This window comes from Acipenser ruthenus, chromosome 4 (assembly GCF_902713425.1).
Source record: "Acipenser ruthenus chromosome 4, fAciRut3.2 maternal haplotype, whole genome shotgun sequence".
In the NCBI taxonomy this organism is placed as follows: Eukaryota; Metazoa; Chordata; class Actinopteri; order Acipenseriformes; family Acipenseridae; genus Acipenser; species Acipenser ruthenus.
In genome coordinates, this window is record NC_081192.1 from 60,305,153 (window position 1) to 60,319,741 (window position 14,589).

General features: G+C 36.6%; 1 protein-coding gene across 1 annotated transcript in view; it reads left to right on the forward strand.

Moving 5' to 3' along the window:
- LOC117400560 (ran-binding protein 9-like) overlaps window positions 1-14,589 on the forward strand; it is a 64,320-nt gene that overhangs the window by 35,117 nt on the left and 14,614 nt on the right. The window contains exons 2-6 of the mRNA XM_034000702.3: window positions 738-849; window positions 2,105-2,157; window positions 2,864-3,031; window positions 5,747-5,769; window positions 7,327-7,511. Of these exons, the coding sequence (XP_033856593.2) occupies window positions 738-849; window positions 2,105-2,157; window positions 2,864-3,031; window positions 5,747-5,769; window positions 7,327-7,511 (541 nt within the window). The remainder of the gene's footprint in view (window positions 1-737; window positions 850-2,104; window positions 2,158-2,863; window positions 3,032-5,746; window positions 5,770-7,326; window positions 7,512-14,589) is intronic.

A 14,589-nucleotide genomic window follows, 5' to 3' on the forward strand; every position in this document is an offset into this window, starting at 1 on the left:
GACCTCTGCCTTCCAGGACATGGCCTGTCCCTCAGAGCTGGTTTCCTGGTTTCTGTGGACTAGTCTTTAGATTGTTGAAGCAGAACATCTCATTCTCTAGGCAACTTCTCTCTCAGACAGGCCGCCTTCAATCATGCCGATAGCAACCAGGCGATCTTGAACCAAATCAACCAAATTTCCTACGTTTTTATAATTGATTATTACATTATATGTCTGTCCACAATACAGATTTAGAAGTACAAAGAAAAATATGAATGATTCATAACGTCTCCTCCCACTTATATTACATTCTATCTGCTTTTGAGATGTATATGTCCGTGTAATAAATTGCACTAACAATAAGAAAATAAAAAAACACAATATTTAAAACAAATAGTTACTGTTATTTTCACATATTTCACATTTTCACTCGCAAAGGGCGTGGCTGTCTCTATACGAAGTTTGGTGCAGTTTAATGACAAAATGCCGTAGTTACACAACCAAGTAGGGATGCATAGCGCAAAATCGAACATGGCCGATGGTGGCTACCCACAGACCACTAGGGGAAACGAACCCAGCTGATGGAGGCTGCAAAGGTAGACCTGCGTATACCTAAAACTTGAGAAAATGGGCAAAGATTTGAACTCCCTGAGAATTAAGGAGTCAGTTGTCAAGTTCACACCTGTGTAATATACTGTAGGAAAGCCTATTAAGTTTTGTAGGTTGAAATAACATATAACATGTCTGTTCCTCCTCAGGCCATGGGAAGACCCCTAAAGATGCAGCATCTGTTCGAGCCACCCACCCCATCCCGGCAGCCTGTGGCATCTACTACTTTGAAGTGAAGATAGTCAGTAAAGGAAGAGATGGGTAAGATGCCAACTTAATTAACCATCTACAAGATGACTCTCTTTCATAAATGAGCTGGGTCCTTGCACCATTGTGTACATTTGATTTACCAAATATTTGTGAAGTAAGGGAGCAGTGTGGATACACATTTGCTGTACGAGTCGCCGGTCTTTGCTGGGGATACCGGCAGGGACTGTTTCTCCTCATATGTTTTCCAGAGGCCAGTAGCTCGCTGACATCTGCTCTCGAGTTCTAGGGTGTACAAGAGGAAGCTGGCTTGGTTGTGGGATCGGAGGACGCCCAATGGACCTTCAATTCTCCTGAGCTGTGTGGGGAATCACAGCAGTGAGGGGAAAAAATATTGGACATTCCAAACTGGGGAGAAATTCGAGGGTATAAATATAATTGGGCACACACACACAAATAAAAAAACCTGATGTACAGGAGTGTTTTAGATATTTTTCCAGGAAATGTATTATTCCCCTGCTAGGGATGCATATGCATAACAGATATAGCGAAGGTTTTTATACAAGAGACACCACATAGAATTTTTTTTATATTTACAGAACAGTTTATATTTATTCTATAGATTTACCTTCTGAAAATGTGGTTGACATTGGTAGGTAGGTTCAGTAGGGGGACTAAGATGGCGCAGGATCAAGAATCCAGTGGCTTATTTAACACCCGTTTTTAAAAGTAGCAGAATCTCTCATTAGCAAAACTGTGTCACGCATGCCTTATTTTGCTGTATTTTCACTTTGAGGACAACACTTACTGATGGTCTAAGATTCATCTGGTATCCCAGATGTCCTTCAGTACCAGAATATCATGGCAAATAAGTAATTTGATTCATAATCTTTGTGGCAATTATTTAAATTTAGGTTGTAAGTCTATATTCAATAGATTACATGTTTACTGGTAAACTCCATACATTTTCAATATGAAAAGTTTGTTTAGCATTTGTAGCCATTTTTGTTTTTGAAAAAATGAAACTGATGGAAAAAAATGTAGAATGAAATGCAATGCATTCCTAAAACAGTACAGCGAAATAAGTGAAACACAATGCTGTTTAAGAGCTTTTTTTTTAATATATATTCGTACAGCCTTAATTTTAAGACCTTTTAAGGCATTGAGGTGCACAACATAATGGCATGGAGAGAATTGTGAAATAAAAACTAATTTTGAATCATTTTGTTATTGCTGTTGGTTGCAGTCTACAGAAAATATACCACATACTGTGAATTATGAATAAATATGATTTTGTTTTATTTTGCAGGTATATGGGGATAGGTCTTTCTGCTCAGGGTGTCAACATGAATAGACTACCAGGTGCACATTTTATCCAATATTTAACACAATACATGTAGTATCCATTCTTTTCATCGTTACCAGAAGGCGTCAAATAACATTTTTAGAACAGCCTTGATTTGCTCTCGTCCTCTTTCCGGTATACTGTAATGGGGGGGGCATTAACTTTGTTTTCCGAGACACCGAATTGGCATTTTTTTACAAAACGCTGACAAGGTTTGCCGTCCATACTTTAAAAAAAAAAAAAGATCGCCCAGATGTGTATCACAGAATTCTTCACTGGAAACAATCTGCAGTAATGTAGCCTACCTGTACTGTACATTTCTGCACTTGCTTTACATTTTTGCACTTACTTTTTATTACATTCATAAGTTTTAATAGTTTTTTTATTAGTGTAATGAGTGTCTTAATAAAGATTTTGAACCGCATACATGCTTGTTTGTTTTGTTTACTGTACTGGTGATTGGGGGACATTTTGAATGTCAGGTTACTGTGTGGGAGTTTATACCGTCTATCACTTACTGCGGGTGAATCACTTTAACACAAACGCGCCCGTTCTATATAAAATTGATATTGTTTACAAATAACTGGAATTTTCAACATTAAGATTGCATTCTTGGAATGTTATAAGCCTTTTTTATATGTAGGTCAGAGTAATGTGGTGTTTTTATTTTTTGATGGTTAATATGTATGTTTCTGACATGACACATTATTGTTTCTTTTTAAGGCTGGGACAAGCAGTCCTATGGTTACCATGGAGACGATGGCCATTCTTTCTGTTCGTCGGGCACTGGCCAGCCTTACGGCCCAACTTTTACAACTGGAGATGTCATAGGCTGCTGTGTGAACCTTATAAACAACACCTGCTTCTATACAAAAAACGGGCATAGTTTAGGTAGGTCTTTAAACAAAGTGAAAACAGGAGGGGGGATTTAAAGAAAGAGGGTTTACAAATCTAAAAGGATTTTGTTGTATTTTGTATTATATTTGATATTGACTTTTAATTGTGTTAACAGCCCAGAAATATAATATAATCCTAAAATGCCTTTGCACTAACTTGTAGGAGTGTGCAGAGAACCCATTTACTTGTAGTCAGCACTCCATGTAAGGTTTTGGGTCATTGAGTAATTTACTCTCCAACTTAGACACTATGGGCGCTATTTTCGTGTGTGACTAAGGGGTTTAAGCATGTTTTCAGTCATTTATACTGGCGACTTGTGTGTGCGATTTTCAGACATAAGTTTAGGTGCTTCCAGGGATTTAGTCGGTTAAAGTCGTCAGTCTATTTTTATGTTATTCACGGCTTGTTAAATTAGCTGACATACCCCTATGCAATTTCCAAAGCATTTACACATCTTCTATTAGGCTTTTAGGACTTTCTGATTTACACCTGCTTCAACAATGTGCAGCTTTGCCATCCCTGTGGCAGTGAAGAAAACCACTGCCCTAGTAACATTCTATGCTGTAGGGGGCTTTCTAAGTATGGAGAATATTTTATACCAAAATGAAAAATAAGTAAATAAATGAATACATAAATAAATATTTTCATAAGTAAATGTCTATCTATTTTATTTATTTATTTATTCATTCATTCATTCATTTATTTATTTATTATTTTGACATAAATTATCCTCCATATCAAAGATCTATGGGAGACAACTCGGGTGTAAACTAGTCTACTGTGTCCAAACTAGTGACTGAAGTGACTGCGTGAAAAACATTTGTCATAAACAAAAGAATAATTGTATACAATTGCAGGGATTCAACGCGTTCTCCCATCCTCTTTTTTGTATGGTCACGGGATCTGTTGATCCTTTGTCTTGCAGGAAGATTTTATATAAATGAAGAACTGCATCAACAAGTATTTCTACTTTCTCAGATGAAAAATTAGGTTTTGTGCAGTTCTTTTTTTTTCTCTCCAAAATCAGAGGCAGACTCTCCAGTTGTATTGGGGTTTGCAGCCATTTATTGTAAGCACACCTTGTGTGGTGATGGTGTTGTTGTGTTTTTTTTTTTTTTTTCCAGAAATGCAAATGACCTTTACAAACGCCCAAAGAACTAAATCTATGCGATTCTGAGCCCCGTCTGCTCATTACCATCCTAACTGATATTCTGCCTAGTCAGTGAGCATGTTAGTGACTACAGGTTTCAAAAATCACACCTACATTGATACGTCTAAATCCAGTTACCTGTAGGAGCGAATTTAGTTATCTCCTAGATAAGCATAAATGATTTAGATGCTTAAAACCATAATGCAGCAATTGGTCATTTACGAAAATCGGGTGCTGTACCAGCCCTGACTACACCTACCTAAAAAAAACTAAAACATCATTTTAGTCCATTTAGTCATGTAGGAAAATAGGGACCTATGTGAGTATAATGTATTTTGGGTGAGTACAATTTAACATTACCTTGAAGTCATGAGTACTTTCAATAAATACTGCATATATGGCTTTCCTTATTTTCCACCTGAAAAAAATCCAAAAATGTCTTTCTCACAGCCATTTAGTTCTGCCTTAATATTAAATAATACTGTAGTCCAGGAAGTTGTTACTCTCAATGTAGTTAGCTGCTGTGTTCACAGAGTCTGTTCCTGTTTTTAGTTGTAAATATCCCTTTGCAAGTCAACAGACATGCTGCCTAAAACAGAGCTGAAAACAAGTAAAAAGGCGTAATTAAGCAAATTATTAGTTCAATTAACGGTCTAGTTGATTGATTGAGAGCTTGCGTGGAATGAACCAGCAGCCACAGGGGGTCCCCAGGACAAAGTTTGAGAAGCCCTGATCTAGAAGATTATACGTGACCTTTGACCCATATTTGACTCCTGTGCACCCCCGAGACCACTTTCAAACACATAATGTCTCGTTTTCAATCACTCGACAACACCCACAATTCGTGGTTTTTAGCACTTAACAAATCTGGCTCTCTGAAGATTAACAATCACCCTCCACCAACAGGAGCACCAAACAAGCGAGCGAGACAAATAATCTTCAACTCTAAATGTATGTCAGATTGTTATAGATTTTTACTCAATAACTGTAAACAAGTGCAACCGAGGGAATATTTTGTTTTGTGTTGAGTTAACATGTTTTATTCTATTTAATAATACCTAACAACTCATAAAGTAGGAGTATCATCACACACTTAGGGCCTACTAATTTGTGTATACTTAATGTGTTAATCGTAAGCATTTCTTCTTCGCTCTGTAATGATAACCCCACAGTGTGTTTAGCATTTTTTTAAAGGTCCTTATTCAAAAGATAATGTCTTCTAATAGGAAAGTAAGTTAAGTACTTTATGGTGGTATGTATAAGAGACTGAAACTGCCTCCTACCAAATAGTGTTTTACTTGAATCACTTACTTTTTTTTTTTTTTTTTAGGATATAATCTTTTTACTAGAACCCTACATGTTTGTACTGTTGGATATTCAGCTACAGTGTTGTAAATGCTTTTGTAATTAATAGTCTAAACGATTCAGTACTATAATAGAACATATAATATAATTTATCTAAATGGGTTTTCGTGTTGTATATTTTAAAGCCAAAGAATGATAAAATAAGTCATTACTAGAGAAAAATAGATACTAAAGGTTTCTTCTTTTTCTTGCAGGTATTGCTTTTACAGATTTACCAGTAAGTGCATCTACATAATCACATTTTGCTTTAGCATGCTTATTGAACAGTAATAGAATAACTGTAAGCTTATGCACGTATTCGCATGATTTATATGACCAACATTGTAGCTATTTCTGGTATAACAGAATAATGTATGTGTTAATTGTCTAATAAGCAGAACCCTTTTGGGTATAGTAAGAATTACTAACCTTAGAAAGACTGTTATGAATGTAATGATAAATGCACTGTTAGCGTTATGGAATGTGATCCACTAAACCTGTATACGCCGTGTTAGAGTTGTGTATCTAGGTAGGGGAAAGCAGAAGGAGCTCTGTTACAATTGGCATGGGTTCAGAAATGTATGCCTCTTGATTGGCTACTGTGTGTTCTAAGCCATTGCATTATTATAGTACAACCAATGGGTAAAAACAAGTCCCTGCAACTGAGTCTCATTACCAACAGATATCATTGTGCCAACCATTTAGAATTTTCAAATTTTCAAATTTGAACTGGTAGCCATTTTGTTCTCTGCATCAACAAAAAATGCCAGACTTCCCCCAAGTTTTTCAATTTATTTGCTAACTCCAACATTCATGCATTCTTGGAGGATGAAGACCGCAACAGTTCAATACATGAAACAACTACAAAAAAAGGAGTCATCCTTTAAAAAAATACTTGTCAAAGCTACTGCTAAATGCTCCTACTTTAAAAAAATAAATAAAAAATTGTGCAACCATACATTGTTTATTTATTTAATTCATTGAGACTATTCTTCCCAGTTTAGTAATAGTTATATTGGGACTGTTTTTAGCAGCGTATAATAGATAAATATTTAATTTAAAATTTAAAAAATGTGTGTATCTTTATTAAAAAAAAAATAATTAAAAAAAAAGTAACCCATTTTATAAGCGCAGTAAGACACTTCAGGGCTGTTGGTTGTGCTGGGATAACCTCACTGCCAGGGGCTAAAGACACTCTGCCTGCGGCCTCGTGCTTCGCCCCTGTCGTGTCATATTGCTTACTCTGGGCACACAACTTTGAAGGCTACATTATCTTACCATGAATTAAGGCACTTCTCTAATTTCTGGACCAGTTAGTTTAGAGTAAGAAGCAACATTATTGTTTCACTTTGAACTTTGGGGATCCCTCTGATAACTGAGTGCCTCTTGATATTTTCCTACATTATATTCATTACTTTAATCTAGAGAACGTCTCTCTCTCCTCTTGTGGTCTGCCAACACAGTCAAATAGGTACTGCCTGATTTTGGTCAGTGTAAATGTGTTTTACTGTTTATTTATGAGAGAAAATATATTTGCTGCATCCTGGACAGGTTGGTTTCACTATAGTTAACACAAAATTGCTGTCTATGACCGCATAATGATCCATGTATTTCCCCCTGAATATATGTTGAACATACCCACTAGGTACACTGTATAATAACAGGTTTTAATGAGGTTTTAGTTCCTAAGATAGCACGTGTTTCCCAGCAGTGAAGGAGTAATATAAACCTTGATCATTACAAGAGTGAATTGTTTTGCATAAACATCTTGTTTTAATATTGTGTCCTTGTTTAGCCCAATTTATACCCTACGGTGGGCCTTCAGACACCTGGAGAGGTAGTGGATGCCAATTTTGGCCAGCACCCATTCGTGTTTGATATCGAAGACTACAGGCGTGAGTGGCAATCAAAAATCCAGACCCAGATTGACGGATTCCCCACAGGAGACCGTGAAGGGGAGTGGCAGATGATGATTCAGAAGTAAGTGATGCATGAGAGGGCTTTTTTTTAATTTATATCATTATGATATGAAATATCAATGGGTAGTATAAGAAGATATAAACTTCTTTTAAGTGCCTGATTCCAATCATTGTTACAGTCGGCACACTTTATAATACTGTCTTCATATTTGGCACATATTACACACATTCCTCACATTATAGGAAGTGTACGGCTAAAAAGGGGTGAGTAAATCACCTCACACTAAAGCCATGCAAATTGACCAAAAACTGCAGTGAAGCTCCTGTTTGTAATGTAACCTCATCTGTCCTCTGTAACTAAAGGCTGTACCAAGCAATTCTTTATTAACAACTGAGAGCTGCTTTTACCAAATAGGAAAAAAATAAGCATACAGTATACTGGGTTTAGAAACCTCTCCATGCCAGAATTTTTTTTTTTTCATGTGACATTTATTTAACATTTCAAGATTGCCATTTGACTCATAAAATAAGTGCTTTATAGTCGAGTTGTTTTATAAACAAAGTTATACAAATAAATACTGAATCCAGTATAAATTAAAAAATGCAGCCCTTTGTAATGAACATATAAATAATTTAATTAATTAATTAAATAAATAAATAATAATGTTCTTTGCAAAGCACAGAGGTTTATTTTCATCCATTACATTTTTGTGTTTGGTCATCTTTGTCTTTGGTCATTGGATAGCTGATTGCTTTAAGTCTAGACTTTTCTGTCCCTTAGCAATAATATGCAGTGCATTGTACACTAGCCTTAAGTAGCATCTATCATGGGTACCTACCAAAGAAAAATAAGTCAAATTTGATACCCTAAAAAGTATTAAATTAGCATAGCCTGGAATTGATGCAAGTGATCTCTAGTATTATTGTTGCAGGCAACAGCACCAGGCATAGAGTTGAAGTAAAATGTATAAAACCTAATTGAGCAAGATTTGTTTTAGAAGAACGAAAACATAAAATAATAAAAACAGCTGGTTCCACGAATTTGTTCAAAAAGACAAATACGTGACATAACATCAGCTTGCTACAAGGCTACTTCCAAAAATGCCCAAACGGATTAGCATCTACTGAGAAATGTGTTTAACTTGTACGGACAACTGATATACTTCATCCCCAATACCTCATATATATATATATATATATACAGTACTGTGCAAAAGTTTTAGGCAGGTGTGAAAAAATGCTATAAAGTAAGAATGCTTTCAAAAATAGACATGTTAATAGATTATATTTATCAATTAACTAAATGCAAAGTGAGTGAACAGAAGAAAAATCTAAATCAAATCCATATTTGGTGTGACCACCCTTTGCCTTCAAAACAGCATCAATTCTTCTAGGTACACTTGCACAAAGTCAGGGATTTTGTAGGCATATAGTCAGGTGTATGATTAAACAATTATACCAAACAGGTGCTAATGATCATCAATTCAATATGTAGGTTGAAACACAATCATTAATTGAAACAGAAACAGCTGTGTAGGAGGAATAAAACTGGGTGAGGAACAGCCAAACTCAGCTAACAAGGTGAGGTTGCTGAAGACAGTTTACTGTCAAAAGTCATACACCATGGCAAGACTGAGCACAGCAACAAGACACAAGGTAGTCATACTGCATCAGCAAGGTCTCTCCCAGGCAGAAATTTCAAGGCAGACAGGAGTTTCCAGATGTGCTGTCCAAGCTCTTTTGAAGAAGCACAAAGAAACGGGCAACGTTGAGGACCGTAGACGCAGTGGTCGGCCAAGGAAACTTACTGCAGCAGATGAAAGACACATCATGCTTACTTCCCTTCACAATCGGAAGATGTCCAGCAGTGCCATCAGCTCAGAATTGGCAGAAAACAGTGGGACCCTGGTACACCCATCTACTGTCCAGAGAAGTCTGGTCAGAAGTGGCCTTCATGGAAGACTTGCGGCCAAAAAGCCATACCTCCGACATGGAAACAAGGCCAAGCGACTCAACTATGCACGAAAACACAGGAACTGGGGTGCAGAAAAATGGCAGCAGATGCTCAGGACTGATGAGTCAAAATTTGAAATATTTGGCTGTAGCAGAAGGCAGTTTGTTCGCCGAAGGGCTGGAGAGCGGTACACGAATGAGTGTCTGCAGGCAACAGTGAAGCATGGTGGAGGTTCCTTGCAAGTTTGGGGCTGCATTTCTGCAAATGGAGTTGGGGATTTGGTCAGAATTAATGGTCTCCTCAATGCTGAGAAGTACAGGCAGATACTTATCCATCATGCAATACCATCAGGGAGGCATCTGATTGGCCCCAAATTTATTCTGCAGCATGACAACGACCCCAAACATACAGCGAAAATCATTAAGAACTATCTTCAGCGTAAAGAACAAGAAGGAGTCCTGGAAGTGATGGTATGGCCCCCACAGAGCCCTGATCTCAACATCATCGAGTCTGTCTGGGATTACATGAAGAGAGAGAAGCAACTGAGGCTGCCTAAATCCACAGAAGAACTGTGGTAGTTCTCCAAGATGTTTGGGCCAACCTACCTGCCGAGTTCCTTCAAAAACATATTTAAAAAATGTCCTGCACTAAACATTTGACTGGAATTGCTGAAGCTACAGTTCTGTAGGTCAATCTGTATATATTATATATATATACGTGTTTAATAGGTTTATAATAACATATATCTGCAGTCAAGAAATGTTTAGCAAATACATGGATAGTACACAGCGCTTTCTTATGGACTGTTGGTATTTGGTGGGTTTTTTTTGGGGGGGGGGTGGTTGTATTTGTGTAACGCTAGGTCTGGGTTTTTGTTTCGTTTCACGTTCTTTTATTTATTATATTTTTTGATTGCTAAATGAGGTAGGATGCACTTGCAGTTCTTCAACACAAGCTAAAAACTTTGTGGAAACCGAGTTCAAGAAAGCTGCGTGATATCAGTAGTCGCACAAGGCCAAAATGGAACTCGGGCAAAAATAATGAATACCTTCCTGTACTGTAATATTAAGTAATTTGCATTTGGAAGGAGAATTCCTCTCCCTAAAAGAAAACTGCATGGAAACCCAAATTACACGAAGGTACTACAAAAATAGTGTGAGAGAAAGGTGAGACTTCTTTTTATTTTTCCATCGAAACCTCACCAATGACACAGATCGTACACTTTAATATTTTTTTTATGTTTGCAAACCATTTAATTGCAGATGTAACCCCCCCCCCCCACAGTATTGTTCTGGGGATGTTTTGATTTTGTTTAGTTTTTTAACAAACTTATTGAAAATCAGTGGGATTCTAAGGGAGTCAAATCTTTTACATTGGTTGAATTCTCATCTCCTCATTGTATTAATTCCTAAAGTAAAAGCTTTGTCCAGCGTCTCAGACAAGTCTCACTCGCAGGTTTCGCTTTTGATCTCAATACTATCAATTGTGAATGTTTCTTGGCTCCCGAGTGGCGCATCCAGTAAAGGCGCTCCTCGCAGGATGTGCCCTATAGCCTGGAGATCGCAGGTTCGAATCCAGGCTATGTCACAGCTGACCGTGACCGAGAGTTCCTAGGGGGCGGCGCACAATTGGCCGAGCGCTGCCTGGGTAGGGAGGGCTTAGGTCGGCAGGGGAATCCACGGCTCGCGACCCCTGTGGCCGATAGGGCGCCTGTGGCTCTGCAGCGGAGCCGCCAGATCTGTGTTGTCCTCCAGCACTATAGGTCTGGTGGCATTGCTGTGGATCTGCAGTGCGAAAAATGACGGCTCGGAAGGAGCACGTTTCGGAGGACGCGTGTTCCAGCCTCTGTTTCCCGAGTCGGCGGGGGGGTTGCGAGCGGTGAGCCGGGGATACAGATAATAATTGGGCATGCTAAATTGGGGTGAAAACCGGGGTAAAAATAATTGGCGACGACTAAATTAAAAAAAAATAATAATAATAATTGTGAATGTTTCATTTTAATCAGGCAACAGCCTATAAATATAGCTTCATAATATAGATTTAAAATATATTACCCGAACAGGGATCAGAAACTATAACGTTAGGGCCAATGCACACCGGAGCGAATAAAAAACAAATAAATAAATGAATTTATTGATTTAAATTAACTAATGAAGAGCGCCATCAAGGTGAACGACTCAAAATCTGAATTCTGTGAGCTTCATTTGGTTTCATTCAGGTCTGGTGTGTATTAGTCCTTAAGTGTTTGTTACTCGCACCATTCTCATCCTTGACCATATTGAATAGGTATGTTAATTGTTGTGCATTTGAATAAATGACCAAACTAATTCAATCATAATGTGATCCAAAAATACCAAAATAAAAAAGTATAACTAGCCTTGTAAATAAATGCCAGTAGTAGATCGTTTTCATTACAGTCACTGGCTACAAGCCATGTATTATGTCCTTCAAAGTACTTGTCCTTTCTATTCTTTTATAACGCTAAAAGCTTAGCATTTAACAGAAAAATCAATTTTATACAGGTATCCTCAGCTTGAACCCCTTTTTTCTTTATGAAAATATGATGGTATCGCCAGTGAGAAACATTTTTCACAGTCTGTGAAGCTAATTGGTTCTAAAATCTGCATCATTTCTGCCATATATTTAACTCAAACCTCCTGTACTGTAGATATATGCTATTGTGTTTAATGTAGTGATTTTACCAGTCCTGCCACAGAATGGACACGGTTACTAGGTAGTTGAAGTCATCAGGGAGGGTTGCACTTGGCGTAGATGAATGTAAATGAGCATACACTTTTCTGAAGGTGGAGATCATGAAATTGAATCATCATTTTATCTGACAAAAACACCTAAACACTTTACACAATTAACATGTTTCTTTAATTTTTAATTTAGAAAAATGCTCTGTTGTACACGTTCATTACAATAGTAGCACAGCACTTCATCAAGTTTATTGCAGATGTTGGTTGATGACAGTAGTTTTATATTGAAGTCAGGACCACCACAGTATAAAGAAAATTGAAGTTAAAATGCTTAAAACCCATCAGCCTTTTTAAAGGCTCCCACAGCATTAAAAGAGAGTAATTTCCCTGACAGTAGTGTAGTTGTATTAACACATTGTTATTGATATTTCCGTCATGTACACTCCTGCACAAGTCAAGTAAACATACAGGATTACACTTAAATAAGTAATGTACACAACACATGCAATCAGCTTTAAATTTTGATTTTTTCACCCTCTATTAATGGTTTGTATGACACAACAGAGCAGTGTACTTTATACTTTGTTGTATTTCATGTAGCTGCATTGTGGAAGTCTAGTTAAACTGTTTTTTTAAGTGCTGTATCCCTTGTATTCATGTAGTATGACATAAACATGTCCCTTTTGAAATTTAATATTTATTGCATTATAATTTAGTCATCAAAATAGAGCCCTGTAACATTTCAACAATGGTTACTGGACTAAAAATGTTTTAGTAAATCTTAACAGAAGTTGCAGAAAAACTACCGACTAAAGAGGTGAGTCGCACCTTGCTCTGGTTCAGATAAGTCAATTTTATTGAAACAGATGCCCTCCCCCACATACCCCAAAGCTTTTTATGTACTTTCAAGCTTTCTGTGCATTTTAAATACATTAGGTATTGCATGGCGTGGTTAAAGTGAAACCCTGTCGTAATTGGAAAATGAAGGATACTGCCTGAAGCTTGTTGTGAGCTGCAAACCAAGTGGAGGAATAACAGATAGTATTGAATAGAAAACTATTTTTGTATCACTGTGTCACAAAATAGCTTGCTTATGTTTGAACATATGCTATCATCACGAAGGAGTTACTACATTCCCAAATGCTCTTTCTTCTTAATTTAAAACCTCTCTCATCTTGTTTTCCGACATGAATGTGTTTGTGATGTAATTTACTACATAGTTAATAAAGTAATGATCTACTATTTCTTTCTATTTAAACCTTCAGACATCCTGGTATCTCGTCTATTTATCAATTTATTTTCCTTTTATTCTTCTATGTCATACATTTATCTAATTGTATTTCTTCTAAAAGTAGCTCATTCATGTTAAGTTCCTTTTTTGTAAAGTGTTGAAGTAAAATGTATCATAAACAAGGTGCTAGTTTTGCAAGACAAGTTTCTTATGACTGAATATCTATTTTCTCTATTTGCAATTTCACTTATCTTTACGAATATATTTGCATACTTTGCATGTGCGCTTACAGGTTTTAATGTCCTTTTAATGTGTCTGTGATCTATTTATGTTTACTGTGGACCAAAATGTCATCTAAATTTGCATCCCTTCTAAAAGCCACTACCAGCATTTTTGGAAATATTTTTTCTGAATTATGAAGTATACGTGAATGTCTCCAAATTATTTTAGAAATGTTGGGTAATAATTTAGAATATGTAATTATTAATGGTATTATTTTCTCTTTTATTATACTCAAGTTTCTCTCTCTCTCTCTCTCTCTCATAAAAAATATATATATAAAGGAAAACAGTAATAAAACAAAATGGCAGTCAAGAATAAGTACTTGTTAATATTTGACCATTCAAATGCAAATATATTTGAGATACAGTAAAAGGACTAAACTTTCAATTGCCTAAATCATCGTACACAAGCATGATTTTTTGATGCATTAATTTGTTCAAAGAAAGTAATCAAACCTCAGTTGGCCCCATTATCAGGAAAAGAAGAATTGTAAGGACACCCAATTAGACACCTTTACTTCATGTGTACATTTCGCACACATACAGCTTTTGTTCAGAGAAGACTGAAATATTTACTGATTTGAATAGGTCACTGTCCTTCTAATTAGTAATATCAATAATAAAAAAATAAAATAAAATAAAATAAAAAAAAAACACTATATATTGCAATCAACCAAGATGACGGCCTGATGTATTTTTTGGAAAAACCTTTCAAAATCATCTTCTTGGGAACCGGTGAACTGGTTGATCGCATACGTCATCAGCAGCCAAACCCTCTTCAAGTTTGCGAAGCAGAAGTTGCTGTGTTAAATTTTACTATCAAAATGGCTGCCACCAAATTAACCAAAACACACCCAAACATCAAACTACTTCTGTTTGCAAACCATTTAACCAACTAACTCCTAACTTGGTAGCCGTCATCCTGGAGACAATGAAATTCAAATATGGCAAAATTGTGTTCTTGCGTAAAA